Genomic DNA, 20254 nt, shown 5'->3' with positions numbered 1-20254 from the left:
CTTGGACTGCAAATTTAGAAGTGTGAGATATTTGCACAATGGATCAATGTCAAGGTACACCCATTTTCCCTTAATTGCAGTCATTCTGTGAACACCCTTTTGTAAAATCACTTCTGCAAGATCATCCATCTATTTCTGTCAGCTAAAACCTGTGGGGTCCCCAGATCCCAAGCCAGCTGTGGTTATTTCTGACTGGTCTGCAACATTTTCCTGAGATATTTCCACTGAAATCTATGCATAGTGTATGGACATGACCCTCAAATTTTTATTTAAGAATCTGCTGAACTCATTAACCAGGTCTAACAAGAGTAAAAAAATTCGTGAAGTGTCTAAGGGGTTTTTCACCTGCAAAGGAGACCAAGAATTGCAGATGCATTCCAGATCTGAGCATTCAGATGCATTCTTCAGGTATTTTAAAGGGTGTTCCTGAGGTTTTGCTTTTTAGAAATGAAAAATAGGAGCAGTTCTTTCAATGTCAATGGGCTGACAAGAATCAAGAGGTGAACTGTAACAATTTTTTTCTGGACTTAAGTGTTTGGGCATCTGGCTGGAATACAGATGCTGTAGGTGTGCACAAAAGGAAAAAAAAGAAAGAAAAAAAAAAAGAAAAAAGCTTTAACCACAGCTTTATAGCATAAATGCTTTGAGTTTCAGGTTTGGCAGGAGTTCTGTTATTTTTTTGTCTCAGTACCCTATACCAGTACACATTCATCCATCATGCCATTTTCAACAGCAAAAATAATTAAGAAAGTGACAAAATGACAGTATCCCCCTGGATTCAGCACCGGCAAAGACTAAGTATTTTATTTCCTCAGAGGCACAAAAATTTATTGCCTGAAATCTGTTCCTTAGTATTAATTCTAATTAATAAATTAATAATTAACTGCAAATGGTTTTAAGCTATGAATGGAGAAAATTCTCTTCTGTGTGAACTGCCAGTGAACCCACACTGATGACTGCTTTGGATTTGCTTTGAACTACTTTTAAACCAGAGCAATTAGTGAGACTGATTACTTTCCATTTGAGTTGGTAACAGGTTTTCAGTAAAAGCCTGTGTATTTTCCTTGAACTTGTGGATTCATCATCACTTTGTAGAATTTTGTACTGCCATGAATTTTTTTTTTTTTTCTAGATAAAGTATTATGGCAAAATGTGGTAATAAAATTTTCCAAGACATATTTGGGGCATAATTAGTATTTTGCCTGAAACACAACAGAAGAGGAAAGAAAATCTGAACACTCAGAAAACTCTCTGAGAGCTCTTAATTCCTTAGAGTCCTGTGTAGCCACCAGAATTACTAACAAATCTAAAAAAGATTTTAGCAAAATGTCAATGTGTGCAGTTTAAGTCCCCATTTTGAGATTTTGAAGCAGTCTTCCCCTCCTGTCAGCTATGTTCATTCCTTTAACGCAGCATTTTTATATTGAGACCATCAGGGTTTTTTTCAGAGAGAATCTTCATCTGATTTCAAAATTAGAGTAAACTTCCTAAAAATTGTTTCAGAAGATACTGCATCTTTATAGAACTCTACGCACTGTTTGCTTATATTGGCTGAAAAAGCAGTCATTGTGCTGCTCTGTTCCTTTCTCAGTACAGTGTCAGGGAACAGTACAAAACAAGGATAGAAAGGACAAGTCGGTTGGAATTTCTAATTCTCTCCATAGTGGTATAGTCAAAGCGCACACCTGGCGAAGATGTAATGTGTTTCACACTTCTTATACCAGTTCCTCTCCTATCATTAAAAGAAAACCACACAGCAAAATTTAAATTTTGAGGTGTTTCCTCTCACCCCTTTGACTCTTTCAGAAGTTTTCAACTAACTTTATATAAAAAAACCCACTTTGATTTCATGGGGATGAAAGTATGAGAGAACCAGACTGACATACTTGAATTACTGTCTTCCTGTTTCTGCTGAAGATGAGTAGTTACACAAGAAATTTCAGTCTAAAAGCTTGAAATTTGTTATACCAGTGGAGCAGTTTTCATCTTGGAGAAGTAGTTGGGACTTTATATTCCTGGACTAACTTCAGCTTTTCTCATTTTGAAGTCAGGTTTTTGGAGGCTATATAGGAAGGAGATTACGGAACAAATAATCTTACATCAGATGTTCTGGTTTAAGTAACGAACAATATTTTTTTAAAGTGTGAAGAAAGAATGAAACAATGTAAAAAAAGCTCAAAAGGAGAACAACGTATAAAGAAGTATACATAGGGTTAAGGCTTTAAAGCCAGAGTTAGTGAAACACCGCATGAATAATTCCCTGCAAGGAACATCCTGCTAAATCAGAATCTCATTAACTTTACTGATACTTCTAATGTTGAGGCATAAATGAATCTAGTTTTTTATTAAATCATGATATAATCTCATACAGAATAATAGGAAATAACTTTTTTTTTTCCTCAAGTAATTATAATGAGTATAAAGGGAAAAGTATATAATGTCCAGGTAAATAGAATAGATGATTCATGGGATAAAAATAAGAACCAAGGGACAGGATTTAGCTGCTATTTTTAAAAGTCACTGATTTGTTGGTAGTCTTGGTTTAAGGAATTATTCATTGATCATAGGGATTTAAGCTGCGTAAAGGAAGGGTTGAGAAATTCTTCAGTGAAGCAGATGTAAAAGACAGAACAACAAGGCAGTAATATTACCTACAAGGTGGGTTGAACAGTTGCTACAATCTAGTGACTTTAAAAACAAACATTCAGAATGAAACTTTTTTGTACACATACATTTGCAGAAGTCATCCATAGCTCTGTAGGAATCATCTTGATATATTTCCATGCAAATCGGAACAAATAGAGAAAATAATTCTTTGGTTATTATTATTGGTTTGGCCCAAAAGACTAGAAAAGGGATTTATTTAATATCTTATTGCTGTTTTCTGAGTCTGATGAATAAATTCATTATTTCACCTGAATTAAGTCTGCCTTCACAAGGAACTTGTAGATTGAACATTTATGCTATTTTCAAAACCCCAAGGGGAGAAAAAAATATCCTCTTCAATTCTAAACCAAATTAAAACAAATTAAAAGTTTTGAAAATCGTTAACTTTTTTCCCCCCATAGATTATTGAAATAAAGCTAGTGAACATTAATTTAGTGTATCTATTAACACGACACAGTATTGTTTCTGCAATTACTTTATCTTATTTTCTTTCTGTGTTCTTTTAGAGATCATCTATAGCTGGGTATTTAATGAATTCCCATCTTTTGTGGCAGAAGACAGCAGGCGTTTCATCTCTCAGGAGACAGGCAATCTCTACATATCCAAGGTGCAAACATCCGATGTTGGCAGCTACATATGCCTGGTGAAAAACACCGTGACAAACGCCAGAGTTTTGAGTCCTCCTACGCCTCTGACACTGAGAAACGATGGTAAGAAAGGCATTCTTTCTGCGTGCTACATGAAAGAAAAACACCTAAATAAAAATAATTAATTTAAGAACCATGATTTTATTGTTTTTAATTATATGCACATATTTTCTGTAAAAAAATGGCGAATGGAAGTTGTGCCTGGAGGAAATTTCTTTTAGAACATCCAGACATTGTGAGAATATTTAGATCTGTGAAGGCTGAAGTGCAAACTGACACCTTGGTGTATTTTATTTAGAACAGTTACTCCACCTTGCTCTTCTGATGTTCTGTCACTGACAGAGAGAAGCACACCTCCTTTATGGGCAATGTCTGTTTCCTCAGGGCTCAGTTCAATTGCCTCAGCCCAAGCGGCTACTGCCACACTGATACTCTCACCTGAGACACCCCCAGAGGACTGGCAAGTGTCACGTGGGTCATACAGACTAGCTGCAGGATGCCAGGAGATCATTCATGTATTTGGCCACTGTGGTTAAAGAGAACACAAAAAAGTTTCCCTAAATACACTGGCAGCAAAAGGAGAGACGAGGAGAATCTCCATCCTTTTCTGGGTGCAGAATGTATCATAGTGTCAAAGGATAACAAAAAGTCTGAGATACTTAGTGCCGCCTTTGCCTCAATCTTTAATACCAAAAGCAGTTGTACTCAGGATACTCAATTCCCAGAGCTGGAAGTTAGAGTGGGGACCTGAGGGATACCCCCATAATCCAGGAGGGAATGGTTAGTGGTCTGCTATGCCAATTAGATACCCACAAGTCTTTGGGCCTGGATGGGATGCACCCAACAGTAATGAGTGAGATAGTGAAAGAGCACAGCAAGACCCTCTCATTATTTACCAACAGTCCTGATTATCTAGAAAAGCTCTAGCTGACTGGAAAATAGCAAATATGAGGCCCATCTACAAGAAGGATCAGAAGGACGATCCAAATTCTGCGTTCTGCATTTGGGTCACAACAGCCCCAGACTGTGCTATAGGCTGGGAGCAGTGACTGGAAAGCTGCCCAGTGGAAAAAGACCTGAGCATGCTGAGCAACAGTGGCTGAACATGATCCAGCATGTGCTCAGGTGGCCAAAAAGGCCAATGGCATCCTGGCCTGGATCAGCAATGGCATGGCCAGCAGGAGCAGGGCAGTGATTGATTGTCCTGCTGTGCTCAGTGCTGGTGAGGCCACATCTCAAGTACATGCCCTATTCTGGGACACTCAGTCAAAAAGAGGATACTGAGGTTCTGGAGTGAGTCCAGAGAAGGGCAGTCAAGCTGCTAGAGGTCTAGAAAACACAACCGATGAGGAGTGGCTGACGGAGCTGGGATTGTTTAGCCTGGAGAAAAGGAGGTTCAGGGAAGCGTTTATCACTCTCTACCACTGCCTGAAAGGAGCTTGCAGAGAGGTGGGTGTCAATCTCTTTTGCCATGTCTCAAAGGAATAGAGAAAATGGCCAATATTTTCCTTCTTTCCAAGATGTTCTACATTCAGTTATGGTTTCTAGTTCCTCACAGCAGTTCAGCCCATGTGAATTCACACATACATAAATTAAAGAGAGAGAGAGAAAGTTTTGAAAGTTTTCTTTTGTTTTGCTTACAGCTTTTTCTCGAACTAATATTAGTCCTATGCTACAAACACGTTACAAAATCTAGATTTAAACAGAGATGACTTAGTTTAATAGAGTAAATTTAAAATATGTTCACCAATTAGAATGAAATTAAGTTAATGTTTATTCATTGTAGCAAATTTAAATTTCCTTCTGCATAGCATGTAGACTCTACAGCAAAAAGCTGCTCTTTTAATTTATCACTTCCTATTTTTTTTTGTTGGTTTAGTACCTATGTTATTATTGAGTTTCAGGTGTTTAATTTTACTGACTTAACATAGTGAATCCATATAATATATATTTTTAATTTTTTTTCAAAATTAAAATGCCCAAACATTGACTGCCTTTTTAATGTGTTTGTACTCTGAAAAAAAATAAAATTTCATTGTCATATTTATTATTCATATCTTACTCTATTTATTCTTTATGACATTTCTTCATGCTTTTATTTGGTTGTGTCTTGTGCAGAAATTCAGCAGATTAGTTATCTATCTTGTACTGACAGTACATAGGCACACAACACACTGAAATAAATTGAGAGAGTAAATAAGGATAAAGACAGCAGTCTACATCACTGAGCTGAGGAAAAAAATCTATGAAGGAAAACTCTGTAGATTTTTTTTTAAATGTCAAGTGCGTAGTAAATACCAGCCTCCAGCAAATTTTTTGTTTCACGGCTGGCTGTCACACCACTGTGATAATCCAGCCTTCTGAACTGTGCTGGAGTATTGGGAAAGTGATTGCACATAGATGAACAACTCTTCAGCAATTTCCCAGTTTCCTGACTTATTTTTTCACACACATGAATTTCTACTAGGCTTCCATGCCTTAATTTTAATCTGTTGGTATTTATGAAAGGCTCCTTTCTTGTCATGGAATTCTTCAGTAATTCTCAGTAAATTGCTTGCCTTCCTGTATGACTGAGCAAGTTTCCCAGTGAAGAAACCTCAACTTTCTACCTAACCTTGCAGCCTCCATAAACATACCTTGAAAAAAATTGTTAAGGAAAGTACTCGTTGCTAAATCATATTATTTGGGACATCTGTCTGGTTCCACCTTCTCCACATAATGCAATAATATGCATTTTGCAATATGCAATAATATGGGTTCCTTTTAAAATATGATCTGGGATCATAATAAAAAAATTTCCATAAGTCATACTGTACTTTTTCATTTTCATACTGATGGACTTAGGTAATACTGCCTTGTCCATTGGCAAATATTAAAGGGTCATTAAAACCTTTTTAAAGTATTCATTCACTATGTGCAAAAATACAGAATAACTGTAGAAAAGTAGTGCTGACTAGTTAAAGAAAATTAAAGTAATTTCTGAAGAAAGAAACTGCTGGGAATAGACTCCAAGAGGGAAGTGAGAATTTAAAAATGGCATTAAAACAAACATTAAATTACCTGAAAATATACTCGACTTTATGTTTGCTGAGTTGTGTTATATATTTTTAAATATGGCTTTTTAAGCATTTTTTTTGGCACAAAATTACTTGAATTACTTTGAACTTTTCAAATACTCACTTAGGTTTAAAAATAATACATCTTTCTGCTTTCCAATGCTTGGCATAACGACTGACATTACCCTAAGCAGTCAGCACATTTGTTAGAAACCACAGGAAGAGCTTGTGGTTTTAAACAGCTTTTACAAATAGCTCTATATAAATAAAACAATTTATATAGCCTGTATTCTCCAAACATATATATCATTAACTCCAAAGTACTCTAATTGATTTATTTACCATCATTCTTAGATTTTGATGTATATACAGCACCTATGCCCAGGGGACTAGACAGCTTGTGACAAAGAGCCCTTCCATGACAACACTGGTCTCTATCTATGAGAAAGAAATGCAGTGATATTAAGGTGTTGTGTCAAACTCTGAAAGATTGTAAGAACTTACTGGAATTTTATTAATCTTTTATTTCTTCTATGATATGTCTCAAAGGGGAGTCTAGCTGCTTGATATGAAGCAAATTAAATAAAAACGTCAAGAAATCCTTCAATGGATTCTGAATAAAATGAATACGTCATTTGTCCTTGACAATCAGTCATTTCATATAACTCAATTTCACTTCAAGCTGGGTTATAAAAACACCCTAAAATTTTGAGAAGATAAAAAAAGTTTTAGGAGGAAATAAAATATGCATGATTTCATTAACTGCCTCATAATGCATTACAAACTTTGAGGAAATATTTGATCACTGTTTACAAATAATAAACAGCTTTGTTAAATTGTATCTGCAGAGGCTTGGATGCTGATTGGGAGCAGTAAATTTTCTTCACGCATAAAAATATCTGAAAGTCTTTTCAAAATAAGGAAATAGAAATCTAGGGAGTATAAACATTTGATATTTCAGTGCATAAGGCAGTTATTTCAAGTTCACACATTTTTATTCCAGTTTTTCTTACTTTTTTAATCCTTCTTATTCTTTGGAAAGTATGTTAACTTTAACGTTATTACTGAACAGTAACAAATTACATAATTGCTCATTTTAGCTCCGTGCAGATACTGCATATTAGCTTTGCTATGGTGAAATTTCCAGTGTTAAAAAAAAACCAACAAAAAAAAAAAAAAAAAAAAAAAACCAAAAAAAATCCCCAACAAACCTGGACAATTTCAAACATCAGAGGATACTTCCTACTATGTTCCATTAGAGCAAATTAGTTTAACCTCCAGATGTTGGTATGTCTGACCAGACATACTCTCATGTATACCTGACTTTCAGATTTTTTTCCATGTCTTCATAGTCTGTGAAGCAGTGAACTGAATTTTGTCTGTCCTCATTCTATTGAATAACTCAATGTGATTAATAGTCTCACATAATTATAGCACATATAGTTATCGAGGTATTAAGGATGTTTATTTCTAATTTTCCATGATGAAATATGATCTGCATATGCTTTTTGAGGTTAAACTCTGGGATATGTTGCTTGAACATCACTAGGTTATCTAAAGATATCTTTACCAGCATGAAGGAAAATTTGGAAGAAATTATAGCAAATTCCCAAGCAATAAAATGCCCAGTGTAGCACAATAAGATAATAAATAGACCAAAATGTGCAGTTTCACAGACATAGCTGTACCTATCCCAGAAGAATGCTGACAATTGATAATTAACTGATAGGTAGTATTTTTTTTTAATTGCTTAAAGATGAACTGTAATGGTTTTGACCTGTCATTCCTTGCCTTTCACTGATTTTATTTTTTTTTTTTCACTTTTATTAGTGGTTTTGTCCTCTAATGGAGTTACTCATATGGAGCTGAATTCTAGAAGACAACAAAATGCACCTGAATTTTAATAGGGGTTTAAAATACACATTCAGCTGTGACTTAATTGTGCTGTTTTCTGGATTTTCCAGTCTTGTAGGCTTCTTCTTTCACGTGGGTTATATTGCAAGGTTTTGCAGTAACATTTTGCATTTGTATTCCATAAAACTGCATAGAGACTGTAGGAACTCTTCTTACTCAGTACTCCAGGGCAGGAATCAAACCTGAAGTAATCCTGCTTTGATTTTTTTTAAGCAGAGACAAACTGTCTGGGCAAAATCAAGTTTGTCCTTTAGTGCTATACAAAGATTGATAACACTGACAGAGACGTGAATGTATGCAGGGTCTGCTCCAGGGGAAGGTTGATAAAATGGCAATGTCCCTGGACAGACATTACCTGGTAGTAAATATGTTTCCCCTGTAAAACTGTAGCGAGGTATTTTAATGATGGGTCACTGAAAACTGAAAATAAAGCTCTTCCTACAATCTCTGCTTTACTTTACTGAAAGTATATCCTGCAAGGGTTACAGATATTTTTGTACTTTTTATCTCTTTTGTTCTGCTCTTGTACCAAGGTCCTCGTGCAATGTTGCCAAAATAATAGTATGAAAATCACGATTAAGAAATGTCTGTACAGTCTAATTTTAATTAAAAAAAAAAAGACAGACATACATGTAATAGGATGAGGAAGGATTGTTGGTTTTTTTGGGATTTTCTTATTCCCAAAATAGTAACTTTTTGTTTATTATTATTTAGAAACTCTGTTCCACTTAGCAGCAATGGTTCTTACCTATAGGTGAGAAAATCTATAGGTAGGCAGAGAATTTTATAGAGGGCTCCTACACAATAAACCTATTAGAGAGTGTTTCATAGGTATATATAATATATATTATGTAGATTATATATTATATAGAATAGTTGAAGAACACTCTCCAAAAGCACATAACAGTTCAAAGACACTATTTGTAAAATATTTAATTTAAAGAATTAGAGAGATGAAATAACTTGGGATGGTCTTTTGACAATGTAAAAGGGTTGAACCCAGGGGGCTGTGGGGCTTTTACAGGAGGAAAACAGGGAGAGGTTGGGAAAAGATTATGTCCCAGGATTCACTGTAGGGCAAGAATTCTTTCTCTGCAAAAGTTTGCATTGAGTTTAGTCTGCTTTTGAGTTCTGTTATGGTAACTTCCTTAGAGGATTTGTAATTGCTAAGTCTTCCCATTAGTTTACAGAAGTTCTGTATGCTGGAAATGCAATGGTTGCTCTTTTAAATTAGCTAAAATAGCTCAGTATCCTAGCCATGTATCCACTTGCAGGTCTTCTGCACTTATATTTTCTTGTTTCACTCCTTCTACTCATGATTTATGAAACTTGTACAAAGAAAGAGTAGTTAACTGATCCATATACAGAATATACAAAGCCTAAAATTACTGAACTCAAAAAAAATGTTCCTCTAAATTTGACAGGATTAGGAATGGTGTTGCATTGAACTATGACTATTAAGATTTCAGACAGAAGTATGTTGGTAATATTTTAATTCTTGGTGACTAAAGTCAAATTTGTGCAAATTGACAATGAAAGTAACCTTTACAGCTGTAAATGGTTTCAGAGTATGAAGAATAGTCCTGAATGTTATGTATCTTAGTGTCTCAGGATCTTAGATAGAAATTCACCAGTGACTGCTGCTTTGCACTCATAGGTTATGTCATAATATTCAAACAAAAATTACTTGTCAGTTTGGAATTCTTGCCAGAGTATTGAACTAATTTGATTATGAACAGCAGGAGTTTTGCTTAAAGTTAAAATTTCAGCAAGTAGGTAACAGGATGATTTGTTTCTATTGGGTCTAAAATAATGGGTATTTCAATACTTGTTGCTGATGGCACAGAAATTTTAGTTTGGTCTGTCATATTGAAGAAATAATAGATTCTTTGTTTTGCATGGTTATATGAGCAGTCTGAATTGAAAAAAAATATTTCTTATTTAGGAAGCTATTCCCAGTTTTTTACATACAATGAATATTAGAGCAACACTATTAGGTGCAGTAGAGTTCTAATTGATCAAAAGACAGGGAAATACTCTCTCTGGACATCATAATACTTTTGACACTTCTGGCACCTAGATGGAAAGGAAATATTTTGTTTTCATTCTGTAAAACAACTTTGCAGGTTGCAAAGAAGAAAAAAAAAAGCTTAAGGTCAAATTTGAAGTGCAAAAAATTATGTCATTTCCTATAGGAAAAAAATTAGATTCCTAGAGAACTTTCATCAGGAAGATAATTACAAACCCCATAAAATTAGATCTTTGTCTTAATCACTTAGATTAAACAAGATTTCCCATGTTTCTGAATATCTTTTGTGAGCCTGTCCTGGATGAATATCAGGCAATCGGAAAGGAGAAACAATAAACATTGGCCAGTGATGCCTAAAAGAAATCTGACACATATTTCTTGTGCCAAGTTCAATGTAATCTCATTCCCTGTAAAAACAAAATGGAACAAAACCCCCTATGATTTGGTTTTTGTTGAGCTAGGCCCCCCAAGCGAGGTGTTGACTATGTAGTAAGTCCTTTTTGTTTCTTGATGTGTATGGCTGCTCAGAAAAATTAGCTGCCAGTACCTAGTCAGTGAAAATGTTCAGGTTTTCATGTTTAGGTGCAACTGGATATGCACAAATCTTCATATTGGAGTGTTGTGTACAAGCCACTCATGTGTGCTCACTCATCTCTGAATGTCCAAAGTGTGAAGTTTGGTTTCATCCAATACAAGACGTGCTGGATTTAGGAGAGCTTAGATGCCATTTTTAAAACATGCGGGAAATTGATGAAGTCCACCTTATTACTCACTAAAGACTTTTCTACACAGAAAAAGACTGCAGATTTGGTCATAGTCTGCTCAACATCTTCAAACACATGTGAACAGAAATCTCTGCAGCCCAATCTGTATGCTAGAAATTTTGGTCTCTCATTCGAATAACTAAATAATATACCAATATTTCCCTCATTGCTTATTCTGAGACTATCTCATTGTTTTTGTGTTTTGAGAGTTTGGACTCACTTCCCATTATTTCATTCATAAACCACCTGCTTTCAACTGAAAATTAAGTGCTTTTGGTTGTTTTTGATGTTTAAGAGAGGCAGAAAGCTCATTTGAATGTATGACATACAAACATTTAAGAGTTATAAATAATAACATATTTAAAGATAGTAATACTATCTCTAGAAAGGGCTTTCCAGAGTTCAGAGCTCAGTGTAACTGATAAACTAGTGAAATCAAGTATGAGTAAAATCTGGGTTATAAAATGGTGAGAGTAAAGTCATGTTCAAACTTTAAACACTTTTTATTCTGCTAAATGTGACTTTCTTTCACATTTATTCCTTTAAAATTAGGAATACATGAACATCTTATCCCTTAGTTTAAACTAGAGTTTATTCCCTTCTTGTGCTGTATTCATTATGATATCTTTTCCAGACACTGAACTACCAATTTTTCTCTCATATTGGGATATATTCCAGTAAAGATGTCTTTCCATCCAGTGATATGCAACAGGATTTGCTCTCTAACATATGAAAACAATGTTGGCAATTTAGTATTAATTCAGTTTAGTGCTTAGTTCAGTGCATTACAGAATGCACTGAACTAAGCACTAGTTAGTGCTTTCTAGGGACTTACAGCAGGTGCTGGTCCTTACATTTAGAATAAGATTAATAGAAGGTGAGTCAATAAATTCTTCCCAGTTCATTCAAAATCTCTTCTGCAGACCAGATACAATGATGGGCATTATCATTATACTTGAATTAATTCAGTTTGTGCTGTCAATTTACTGTCATTTTAAATGTGTGTATTCAAGGCTCTCCCAAACAAATTTCTGGAGACATTTAACAGTGCAGGTCTTCAGAGAAAGTACTAAATATTCCTTTGCCACAAAGGGACCCACACCTTAGACAACCTTAGCTTTCATCGCAGATTATAGATTGAAGAAGAAATTATACATAAATATTCTGTAAACAATTTCTTAGGCAAAATTTTCTTGGGTTTATATACCTAGTCACACAACCGACCATCATTACAATGTGTTAGGATACTCAACTTTTGATCTGTAAAATTATTAAAAAATTGTTATTCAGCAGGATGAGTTTATCGTGCCTCAAGAGATTTCCCAGAAACTGAGAGGAAGATGCAAACTAGTAAGAATCCAAATTAAATTTGTCTTTAGAGCTTTTTTCAGGATATAAAAAAACCATGTTAACATTCCTGCACCATCAGATTGCGATTGGGGACTTCCTTGTGCAAACCTCTCAGATGAGCATTCTTAGTCACAGAGCTGGGAGGAATTTATCATTTGTTAACAAAATAATGGCAAGTATCAATCCATGCCTAATCTTTCTCCTGGGTAGGAAAAATATTTGGCCTTCATTTTCTCCTGAGAATTCTGATGATGTTTAGCCAGGAATCTTAGAATCTTTTCTATCTACTCTCTTAAATGTTTATCAGCCACTTATTCAAGCACTGCCTGTAACCTGTTCCATTCAAAATTAGGCTCCAAAGGAAGTTAAAGAGCTATTACTGAAAGAGTATGTAACAAACACAAATCACTTTAGCTGAAAGGATTTAAGGAGCTTTCATGTTTTGGGACATGCAAGAGGGTAGTTAATATCTGGAAGATTACTGGAAGAAGCATCAGCCTCTACACAGCTGAATAAGAGGATGGGACATGATTTCTCAGCAGTCAGATTCTTTTTGGCCCCTTGAAGGAAAAATTCCTATTGTATAGATATTGCAGTTTTTCCACACTCTTCATGTGAGGTTGTATAAGTCATGGATTGGCAGGCTAAATGAAGAGGTAGAGCAGTCCTTTCCAAAACAATAATGTCTGATATCCTGTCTGTAGTTCTTTCTCTTGTTCTTAGCTGAAAGGACTGAAAATCAGAAAGCAATCTTTCTTCTTTATTCCATTCTCCATTTCCATTAAATGGCCCCTAGTGGACAATGTAATGAATTTTAGCTGCACTAATATCTGCAAACGTTTGAAATTTTATTACATCTATTCCTGTGATATGTAAGTGCCTCAAAATCAATATTTATCACATTGTTATGTCATCTCTTTTTTTAAATAGAAAAATGAAATGCAGACATTATAGCTTAGTGTTCATAAGACATTGAGTAGCAGAGTGTAGAACTCAAGTCACAGATTTAAAGTAATGTTGGAGGAAAAAACTTGTTAAATGAAAGCCCTTATTAAAAGTAAACCTGATTTTCTGAATACTTTTTTTCTGTATTTGGGTTGGAGAATAATTACTTTGTGATAACTGCACCATTGTAAAAAAAAATCTGAAGGAGAGATTTCTTCTGTAAGTATTGAGGGGCCTTTCGGGCTGGGTGACTAACAAGCCATTGATTCTAGCAAGGTTAAACTGTGCTTTGTCCTGTGATATGCTCAGTCCTTTAAATCAGTGTCTTCTTTGGTAATCAGAGGCAGAACAAAAGGATTATTAGTTTTTAAATCTCCCCCAGCCATGAAGACCCTGCCTGAAAGGGCAGAGACACAAACACTGGAAAATTTAAGAGACACAAACACTGGAATGACATATTTCAGAGTGAAGGCCACAGATAAGATTTATTTTGAAGAGCTATGTTTCATATCAATCACAAATTCAGTACTTTTATACCCAGATCTGAACTCAGGTGAACAACAAAACTTGGGAAGTAGGGAGTCTAGCAAATTAAGTAATTAGCCTACAAAATAGTGAATGATGGGCATCAGGCCTTGAAAGGTAAAGGATTTTCAGAAAGGATTTTTCTTCATGGGAAGGCAGAGCACAGCGGCATTGAGACAAGCATCCCATTGCTCTGTAGTGACCAAAGCACATGAACTCTGTGATTTGTTAGCCACTTGAAAATCGTATATTATGTTTTTATTCTCTGCTGATCAATTTTATTTATTGTTGTATTTCATGTTTGATAACTGGGTATAAAAAAAATGACTGAGAGAATTTTTTATAGCCCTAGCCAAACTTCTGTAAGAGAGTCATGTATATAAGCCTGAGAGAGATTGATTCCAGTGCACGTAGCTCAAGACCTCAATATTTCTTAAAAGTTCAGGTTCCTTTTAGCATTTAATACAAATGAACAAAAATCTTCATGAAAATGCAGGTGATGATTGTTTTGCCATCCCTGACTCATAGTGACCAAAACAGAAGCTAGAAAGCTAAAGAGCCTAGAGGCACCACAGCCATAGCAGTGCAATTATAGTGTAATATGGGAAGGTAAGGCCTTAACAATTCCCTTAATATCTATGCAACTGTAATGGCCTTCATGGTCTCAAAGATCATAAATAATAAGGATGAAAAATATCCCTCTGCAATAATAGACTTTTGTTTCCTAATTTTCATAGGGACACCAAGCAATTGCTCAGTAATTTTTATACATTTCCTGCCAGTTGCTGCAGGCATGTCGCTTGCTAGGGTAGCAATAACCCAGAAGAACAGAACGTAGTGCAAAGCATCAGTCAATCAGCATTTCATTAAGAGTATGAAATGATGGCATGACATGCAAAGAGCATTCAGTACGTGTACAGATTGCACTCACCGAAGGGACTTAATGCAAGTTAAAGTTTTGTTTTTATTCAGGGCTAAAAAAGCAAATGTTGAATACTATGTAACAACTCAACACTATTAGTTTCCAGAACAAAGTCTTACCCAAAAGCAAAGCCACCCCATTTTTAATTTCATTGAGGCACAAAACCTATTAGTGAGTGTGAACAGTCAGCAGATATCAGAGATTTAAAAGAAAAACCTTAGGAATAGGAGGCTCTATCATAACTTGAACTATTTTCAGCAGTATTCACTACAAGGGAACATAGGAGATTGCTCTATCAGGACTATGTTCTTGTAATTGAAGTTTATATAGAAGAAATCTTAGAGGAAATATTGACACTACAAATAATAACAAAGTCCCAAGGCCCAGTTCCTGTATGGAAGGAAGCAGGATATACTATTTTTCCTCACTGAGCCTTAGGACTAGAAGGAAGGTAGGTAGAAATGGTGGGTTTTTTGTTTGGTTTTTTGTTTTTGGTTTTTTTTGTTTTGTTTTTTGTTTTTTTGGTGTTTTTTTTTGTTTTTTTGTTTTGTTTTGTTTTGTTTTCAAAATTCAGGTACTCCTAAGAACATCTGAGGGATGAGGTTTGACTTCTGTGTCATGAGTGTTGATAGAAAATAAATTTTAAAAGTATGATCATTAGGATTACATTCAGCACATTATCATACAGTAGTCTTACCACACAGTCATATACCAACAACACAGCTTTTAACCAGGAAAATTGTGCTTCAGTCTGTATACAGCTTTCCTAAAGAGTCTGAAAGAATATGAACAGAAATGGCCAAGCTGCTTGCATTTCACATAGTTCTTTACAGGGTCACCATCAAAGGCTGTTGAGGAAGCTAAATTCTTAGAGGGGCTGAAGTACAGCCCCATTTTCCATTAAAAATAGATTAGAAAAAATGCATCTATTGTATGAGTACCTAAACGGTTTGGAAACTGAGAGATTGTCAATGAAGACTTATCTGGGACTTCACTATTCAACACATAAACTATCTGGAAGCAAAATGAACAGAGAAGTAATAATACCTTTATCAGATACTGTCAGTAAAGACATTAGGGTGCCACGGTGTACAAACAGCATCTCAAGTACAAAACAGAAAATAGAACTGAATTTTTTTCAAATTAAAAAAAAAAAAAAAACTCCAAGGAAATAAATTCTGTGATAGAAAGATCTACACCTTCATTATTGCTGTACAGTTGTCACCTTCACATCTCAAAGTGAGAGAGTGGAATTTGAAGAGGTGCCACATGGGCACTAGGAATGTTTCTTAAAGATACTTTTTGAAGAAGAATTAATGGTCTGGAGTTTTTCAGCCTGTTAAAGACATATTTGAAAAAAGATATGATAGATATCCTGTAAAACCATGTAATTAGTTAACTGAGATAAATCAGAAATTAGTATTCATAGTCACAAAAAAAAAATTCAGAAAACAGTAAACGAAGTTACAAGGAGTGTAACTAAATTATAAATTTATTGACATCTTACAATCCAGTGGGAATGCATTTTTATTACATTTTATACTAGCAATCATTTCAGTCTAGGCTAAGGAAAATTTTAATTGACTACCATTTTTTGATGGCCTGGCTTTATTTTAATACCCAGGACACACAGGTTTTTGGGTTTTTTTTCCTATTAAAAAAGGGGGTTCATAAAGCAATGTTGAAACACTGATTCAGTCATGTCTTGGAGGAAATGAGGCAGTATTGCTAGAACACATAATGCTTGCAGGATTTTTTTTTACAAAGAAATTTGCTACCTATAGAATTATTTATAGAATTACATTAGAAATAAAGGCATTTTATGCTTTCTTCTTTTGTCATTGATTCACTTATGAGACACATTTAGATTTTCTAATTAGACTTAAGCCCCTGATTAAACATTTAAATGTATAAATGTTCAGACTTCCTCCCAGAACCAAGCTTTTTCAGGGGCATGAGTGACAGTGGGAAAATGAGCCCCCAGCCCCCACTGGAAACTCCTGAGCCCCATAAGGAACATTTGAAGGCTGGGAATAGATGTTTTACAATTTCAGTCTTATGTATTGTTTTTTGCTCTAGCAGGTTGTGGGTTGTTTTTTCATCTATCTCTGCCAACTGTTATTCTCTCAGCTGTAAATCTTGTACTCCTCTACTTCCATGTTTCTTCTTACGTTCATTTCTTTTCTTTCTCATATAAGAGATCTCTTTTCTCTCCTGCCTTTTCATTTCTTGTTCCTATTTGCTTGCTTTAGAGTTTTTTGGACAATCTTGACTGATTTTTATAGATTTAGATTTGTCTTGTTGCTACTTTTTCAAAAAGTCAGATTTTATTCCATTTTTCTCATTTAAAAATCTGAACCATTCTTACTTTCTTCAATACAGCCCTTTTCTCCCAAGTATTTCCTACCACCATAGCCCAAATTCCTTCTAACCAAAGACAGCTATTAGAGTCATATTCTTCTCCTTCCAAGCTGATTATGATATTTTCTCCAAGTAGCATCAAATCCAAATTTGTAACCACACCTTATAAAGCATAGCTCTATTCCTTACTGACTTCTCATTTCCTAAGCACTTGTGTTCTCCAAAGCTGTCAAGCACTCTAAAGCAAATCTGAGTTAACTTTATTGATTGCCATTTTATATTTTCCCATTCCTGAATGTTTCCCCATTTCCAAGAATGCTATCTTTAAGTACTTAAAGCATTGTCCTGAAAAGAAATCTTCTTCCAAATTAAAAATCTCACTGAAAATTACATAACTGAAATTTTCATGTCTACATATCTGTGTTTGTATCTGTGTGCACAAATGCTCCTACATAATTTCAGGGTTTTTTCCCTGAGCTTAGAAGGTCCTCAGTCAAGCACATCATGATATGTTGATTTATTTGTCTAGTTGTTAAAGTGCTGGTACACAAAGTTTTGGTCCATGAAAATCCTCACTTTTCTATTGATTGCCCATTTTAATCTTTGAAAATTTAAATATTAATCCTAATTCCAAAAAACAAATAATTTTTTTAAACTCAGTGTTGTGCTACTGGTAAAGTGAAGAGCATTTTAGTGTGTGTGTATACTGGACCTGGGCACAGCACATCAGATTGAGAGGCTGTCTCCATCAGTTATCAGCTTTATTGCTGGGCAGATTCAAAAAGCAGACCACTGGTCTCTCTGTGATAATGGAAAACTGATGATATTTCATATTTTAAACGTTTGTTATTTTCCAGGTGTGATGGGGGAATATGAACCAAAAATTGAAGTCCATTTTCCTTACACAGTTACAGCTGCAAGGGGAACTACTGTTAAGATGGAGTGTTTTGCACTTGGAAAGTAAGTAAAGATTCTTTCTAATTAGATAACATTGTTTATTAAGATGAGACATGCCTGATTTGTGGTTTCATTATTTTGCTGGATTTTATTTTACAGATCGTCCTTGCTGCACTCTCAAAATAACCAGTTGACTAAATAGCTAATTATGAACTCCCTGCCCAGCCATTTCTGTGGTCAGGAATTCAGTCAAGTTAACAGTATCTCTGTCAAAATTAAAAGTACCAATCACCTAAACAAAAAGCGAAAATGTTTTTAAACGGAAAGTTTTACCAGACTCACATCCATTCATTCACAGGCATACTATAAGCCAGTAAATTATAGTTTGCCCTGTAAAAATTTCATATTTGGAGAATAAACAAACATTAATAGAGTTTTCTCCCCTCCTCCACATTAATAATTTATACACGAAGCAAAGAGCACAATGTCTTGATCATGTCCTAACCTACTTTGTGGCAGCACCCACTCTATAGTTTCTACCTGACCTAATAGCACTAGTACAGAATGGGTGTTTGTTATTCATGTCAAGGGGTTTTTAGATGTTTGTAGACAAAAGAGTTTAGGGAAAGAAAGGTATGAGAAACTGAAATTAAAATTACTTCTATGCAATATTCAAATTACAGAATATAGGATGAAATTGATAACATTTCAGTTTTGTGGTGGTAGTTACTATTAGTTACTCAAGTACTGTTATGATTGTTCCCAAGGATAAGGATGTTAGCATACAGGCAGATGGAACTAAGAGTCATTTCTAGTGATTCAAAGAGATTCTTTCTTCTTCACATATATGCTGCCAAAATCAGATATTCCTTCAATGATGTTTCTCTAGAGACATATGAAAAATTATAACGGGTAGGGTTCTTTCCAAAATACCTTATCAAATTCTGTGTGGTGTGTTGAAAAAAAATCTCACTGTATTGAATTCTTTTCAGCTCCTTTTCATAATGATATTCTTTTGGACACCTTGCCCCTAGTCTCCATAGTTATGCTGTTACATATGATATATCCTGCTTGTTTTATTTCATGGCTTATCAGAAAACATACAAGTTTCTTACAGCATGGCCTTGATTAAAAAGTAAGGGCTCATTTGTCTTTGTAACTCCTTTGCAGGAATTCCACAAAAGATTTAGTCTGAGAAATACTATATCTTACACACCAATTCTTCTTATTTACCTAAGGAGGAAAAAACATAAGAGGTTAGGAGCTTTAAGACAATAGTCTGTTTTCCTGAGGATCATTCCTTCAGCTTGCTCAGCAGGTCTAATTTTCCAGAGTGACTTTTCAAAGACTGTCTCTACTACCTGAGAGGGCTTTTTAAATGTTTTGTAGTCCTTTTCATCTTCATGTGTCATTGGTCACTGGATTTTTACTGTTCAGATTTTTCTCTTAACAGTTCCTAATTACTGACTGGATGATCTGTGTCTGAAAATTACTCCCTTCTTGCTGTTTGTTCATTTTTGACCAATACCGAGATGCTCTCAGTGTGCAAGTCAACAGAAATTATACACAAATAATTAAAGAGAAATTCTGACAAAGTTTTTCAGTTGTTTCTATTTAAGTTCAGTGAAGTTGATGAAGAAACAGAACATAACCAAACCAGTCCAAACAAAAGCTGGGAGACCATAGCCCACGTGGAGGGAGCCATTAGCGACTGCAGCTTTCGCAAACTCATTCCCAACACAAATGCAAGCAGTAGTTTAGAAAACAAATGGGACACAAGAGCTTTTGTAGGGTAAAACACAAGTCTTATGTTTTATATAGTAAAGATGAGGAGAGAGGTATGTGACAGAGGACAGAAAAGCAATAAATGGAGAGATTCCCTGAGATGATGAAATAAATGAGGAAAAGAGGCTGATGGCTCCAGGCTCTCTCCTGTCAGAAACACTGCCAAGTCAATAGTTGGCAACGAGGCCCTTTTAGACTCAAGGCTATGGTTGAAGCAGTAACCAACATACTACTTCTTATTTTCCTTATTTTGCTGGAATTAAATTGCAGTTGCTGACAGATTACAAGTCAACTTTCCAGTGAAAAGGAGGTATGACACACATTGTCCTCTGCAACCATCACTGAAAGGCAAGAAACAGACCTACTGATGCCTTACACCTTCAGCACCGTGA

At 35.1% G+C, this 20254-nt stretch overlaps 1 protein-coding gene across 1 annotated transcript in view; it reads left to right on the top strand.

The window, feature by feature from the left end:
- Positions 1 to 20254, top strand: part of CNTN5 (contactin 5) — a 231939-nt gene that overhangs the window by 71268 nt on the left and 140417 nt on the right. The window contains exons 6-7 of the mRNA XM_041487128.1: positions 3174 to 3377; positions 18038 to 18140. Coding sequence (XP_041343062.1) covers positions 3174 to 3377; positions 18038 to 18140 — 307 coding nt within the window. The remainder of the gene's footprint in view (positions 1 to 3173; positions 3378 to 18037; positions 18141 to 20254) is intronic.

The sequence above is a fragment of the Pyrgilauda ruficollis genome, unplaced genomic scaffold (assembly GCF_017590135.1).
Source record: "Pyrgilauda ruficollis isolate IOZ18807 unplaced genomic scaffold, ASM1759013v1 scaffold8, whole genome shotgun sequence".
In the NCBI taxonomy this organism is placed as follows: Eukaryota; Metazoa; Chordata; class Aves; order Passeriformes; family Passeridae; genus Pyrgilauda; species Pyrgilauda ruficollis.
This window is presented reverse-complemented; position numbering and strand designations above follow the sequence as displayed.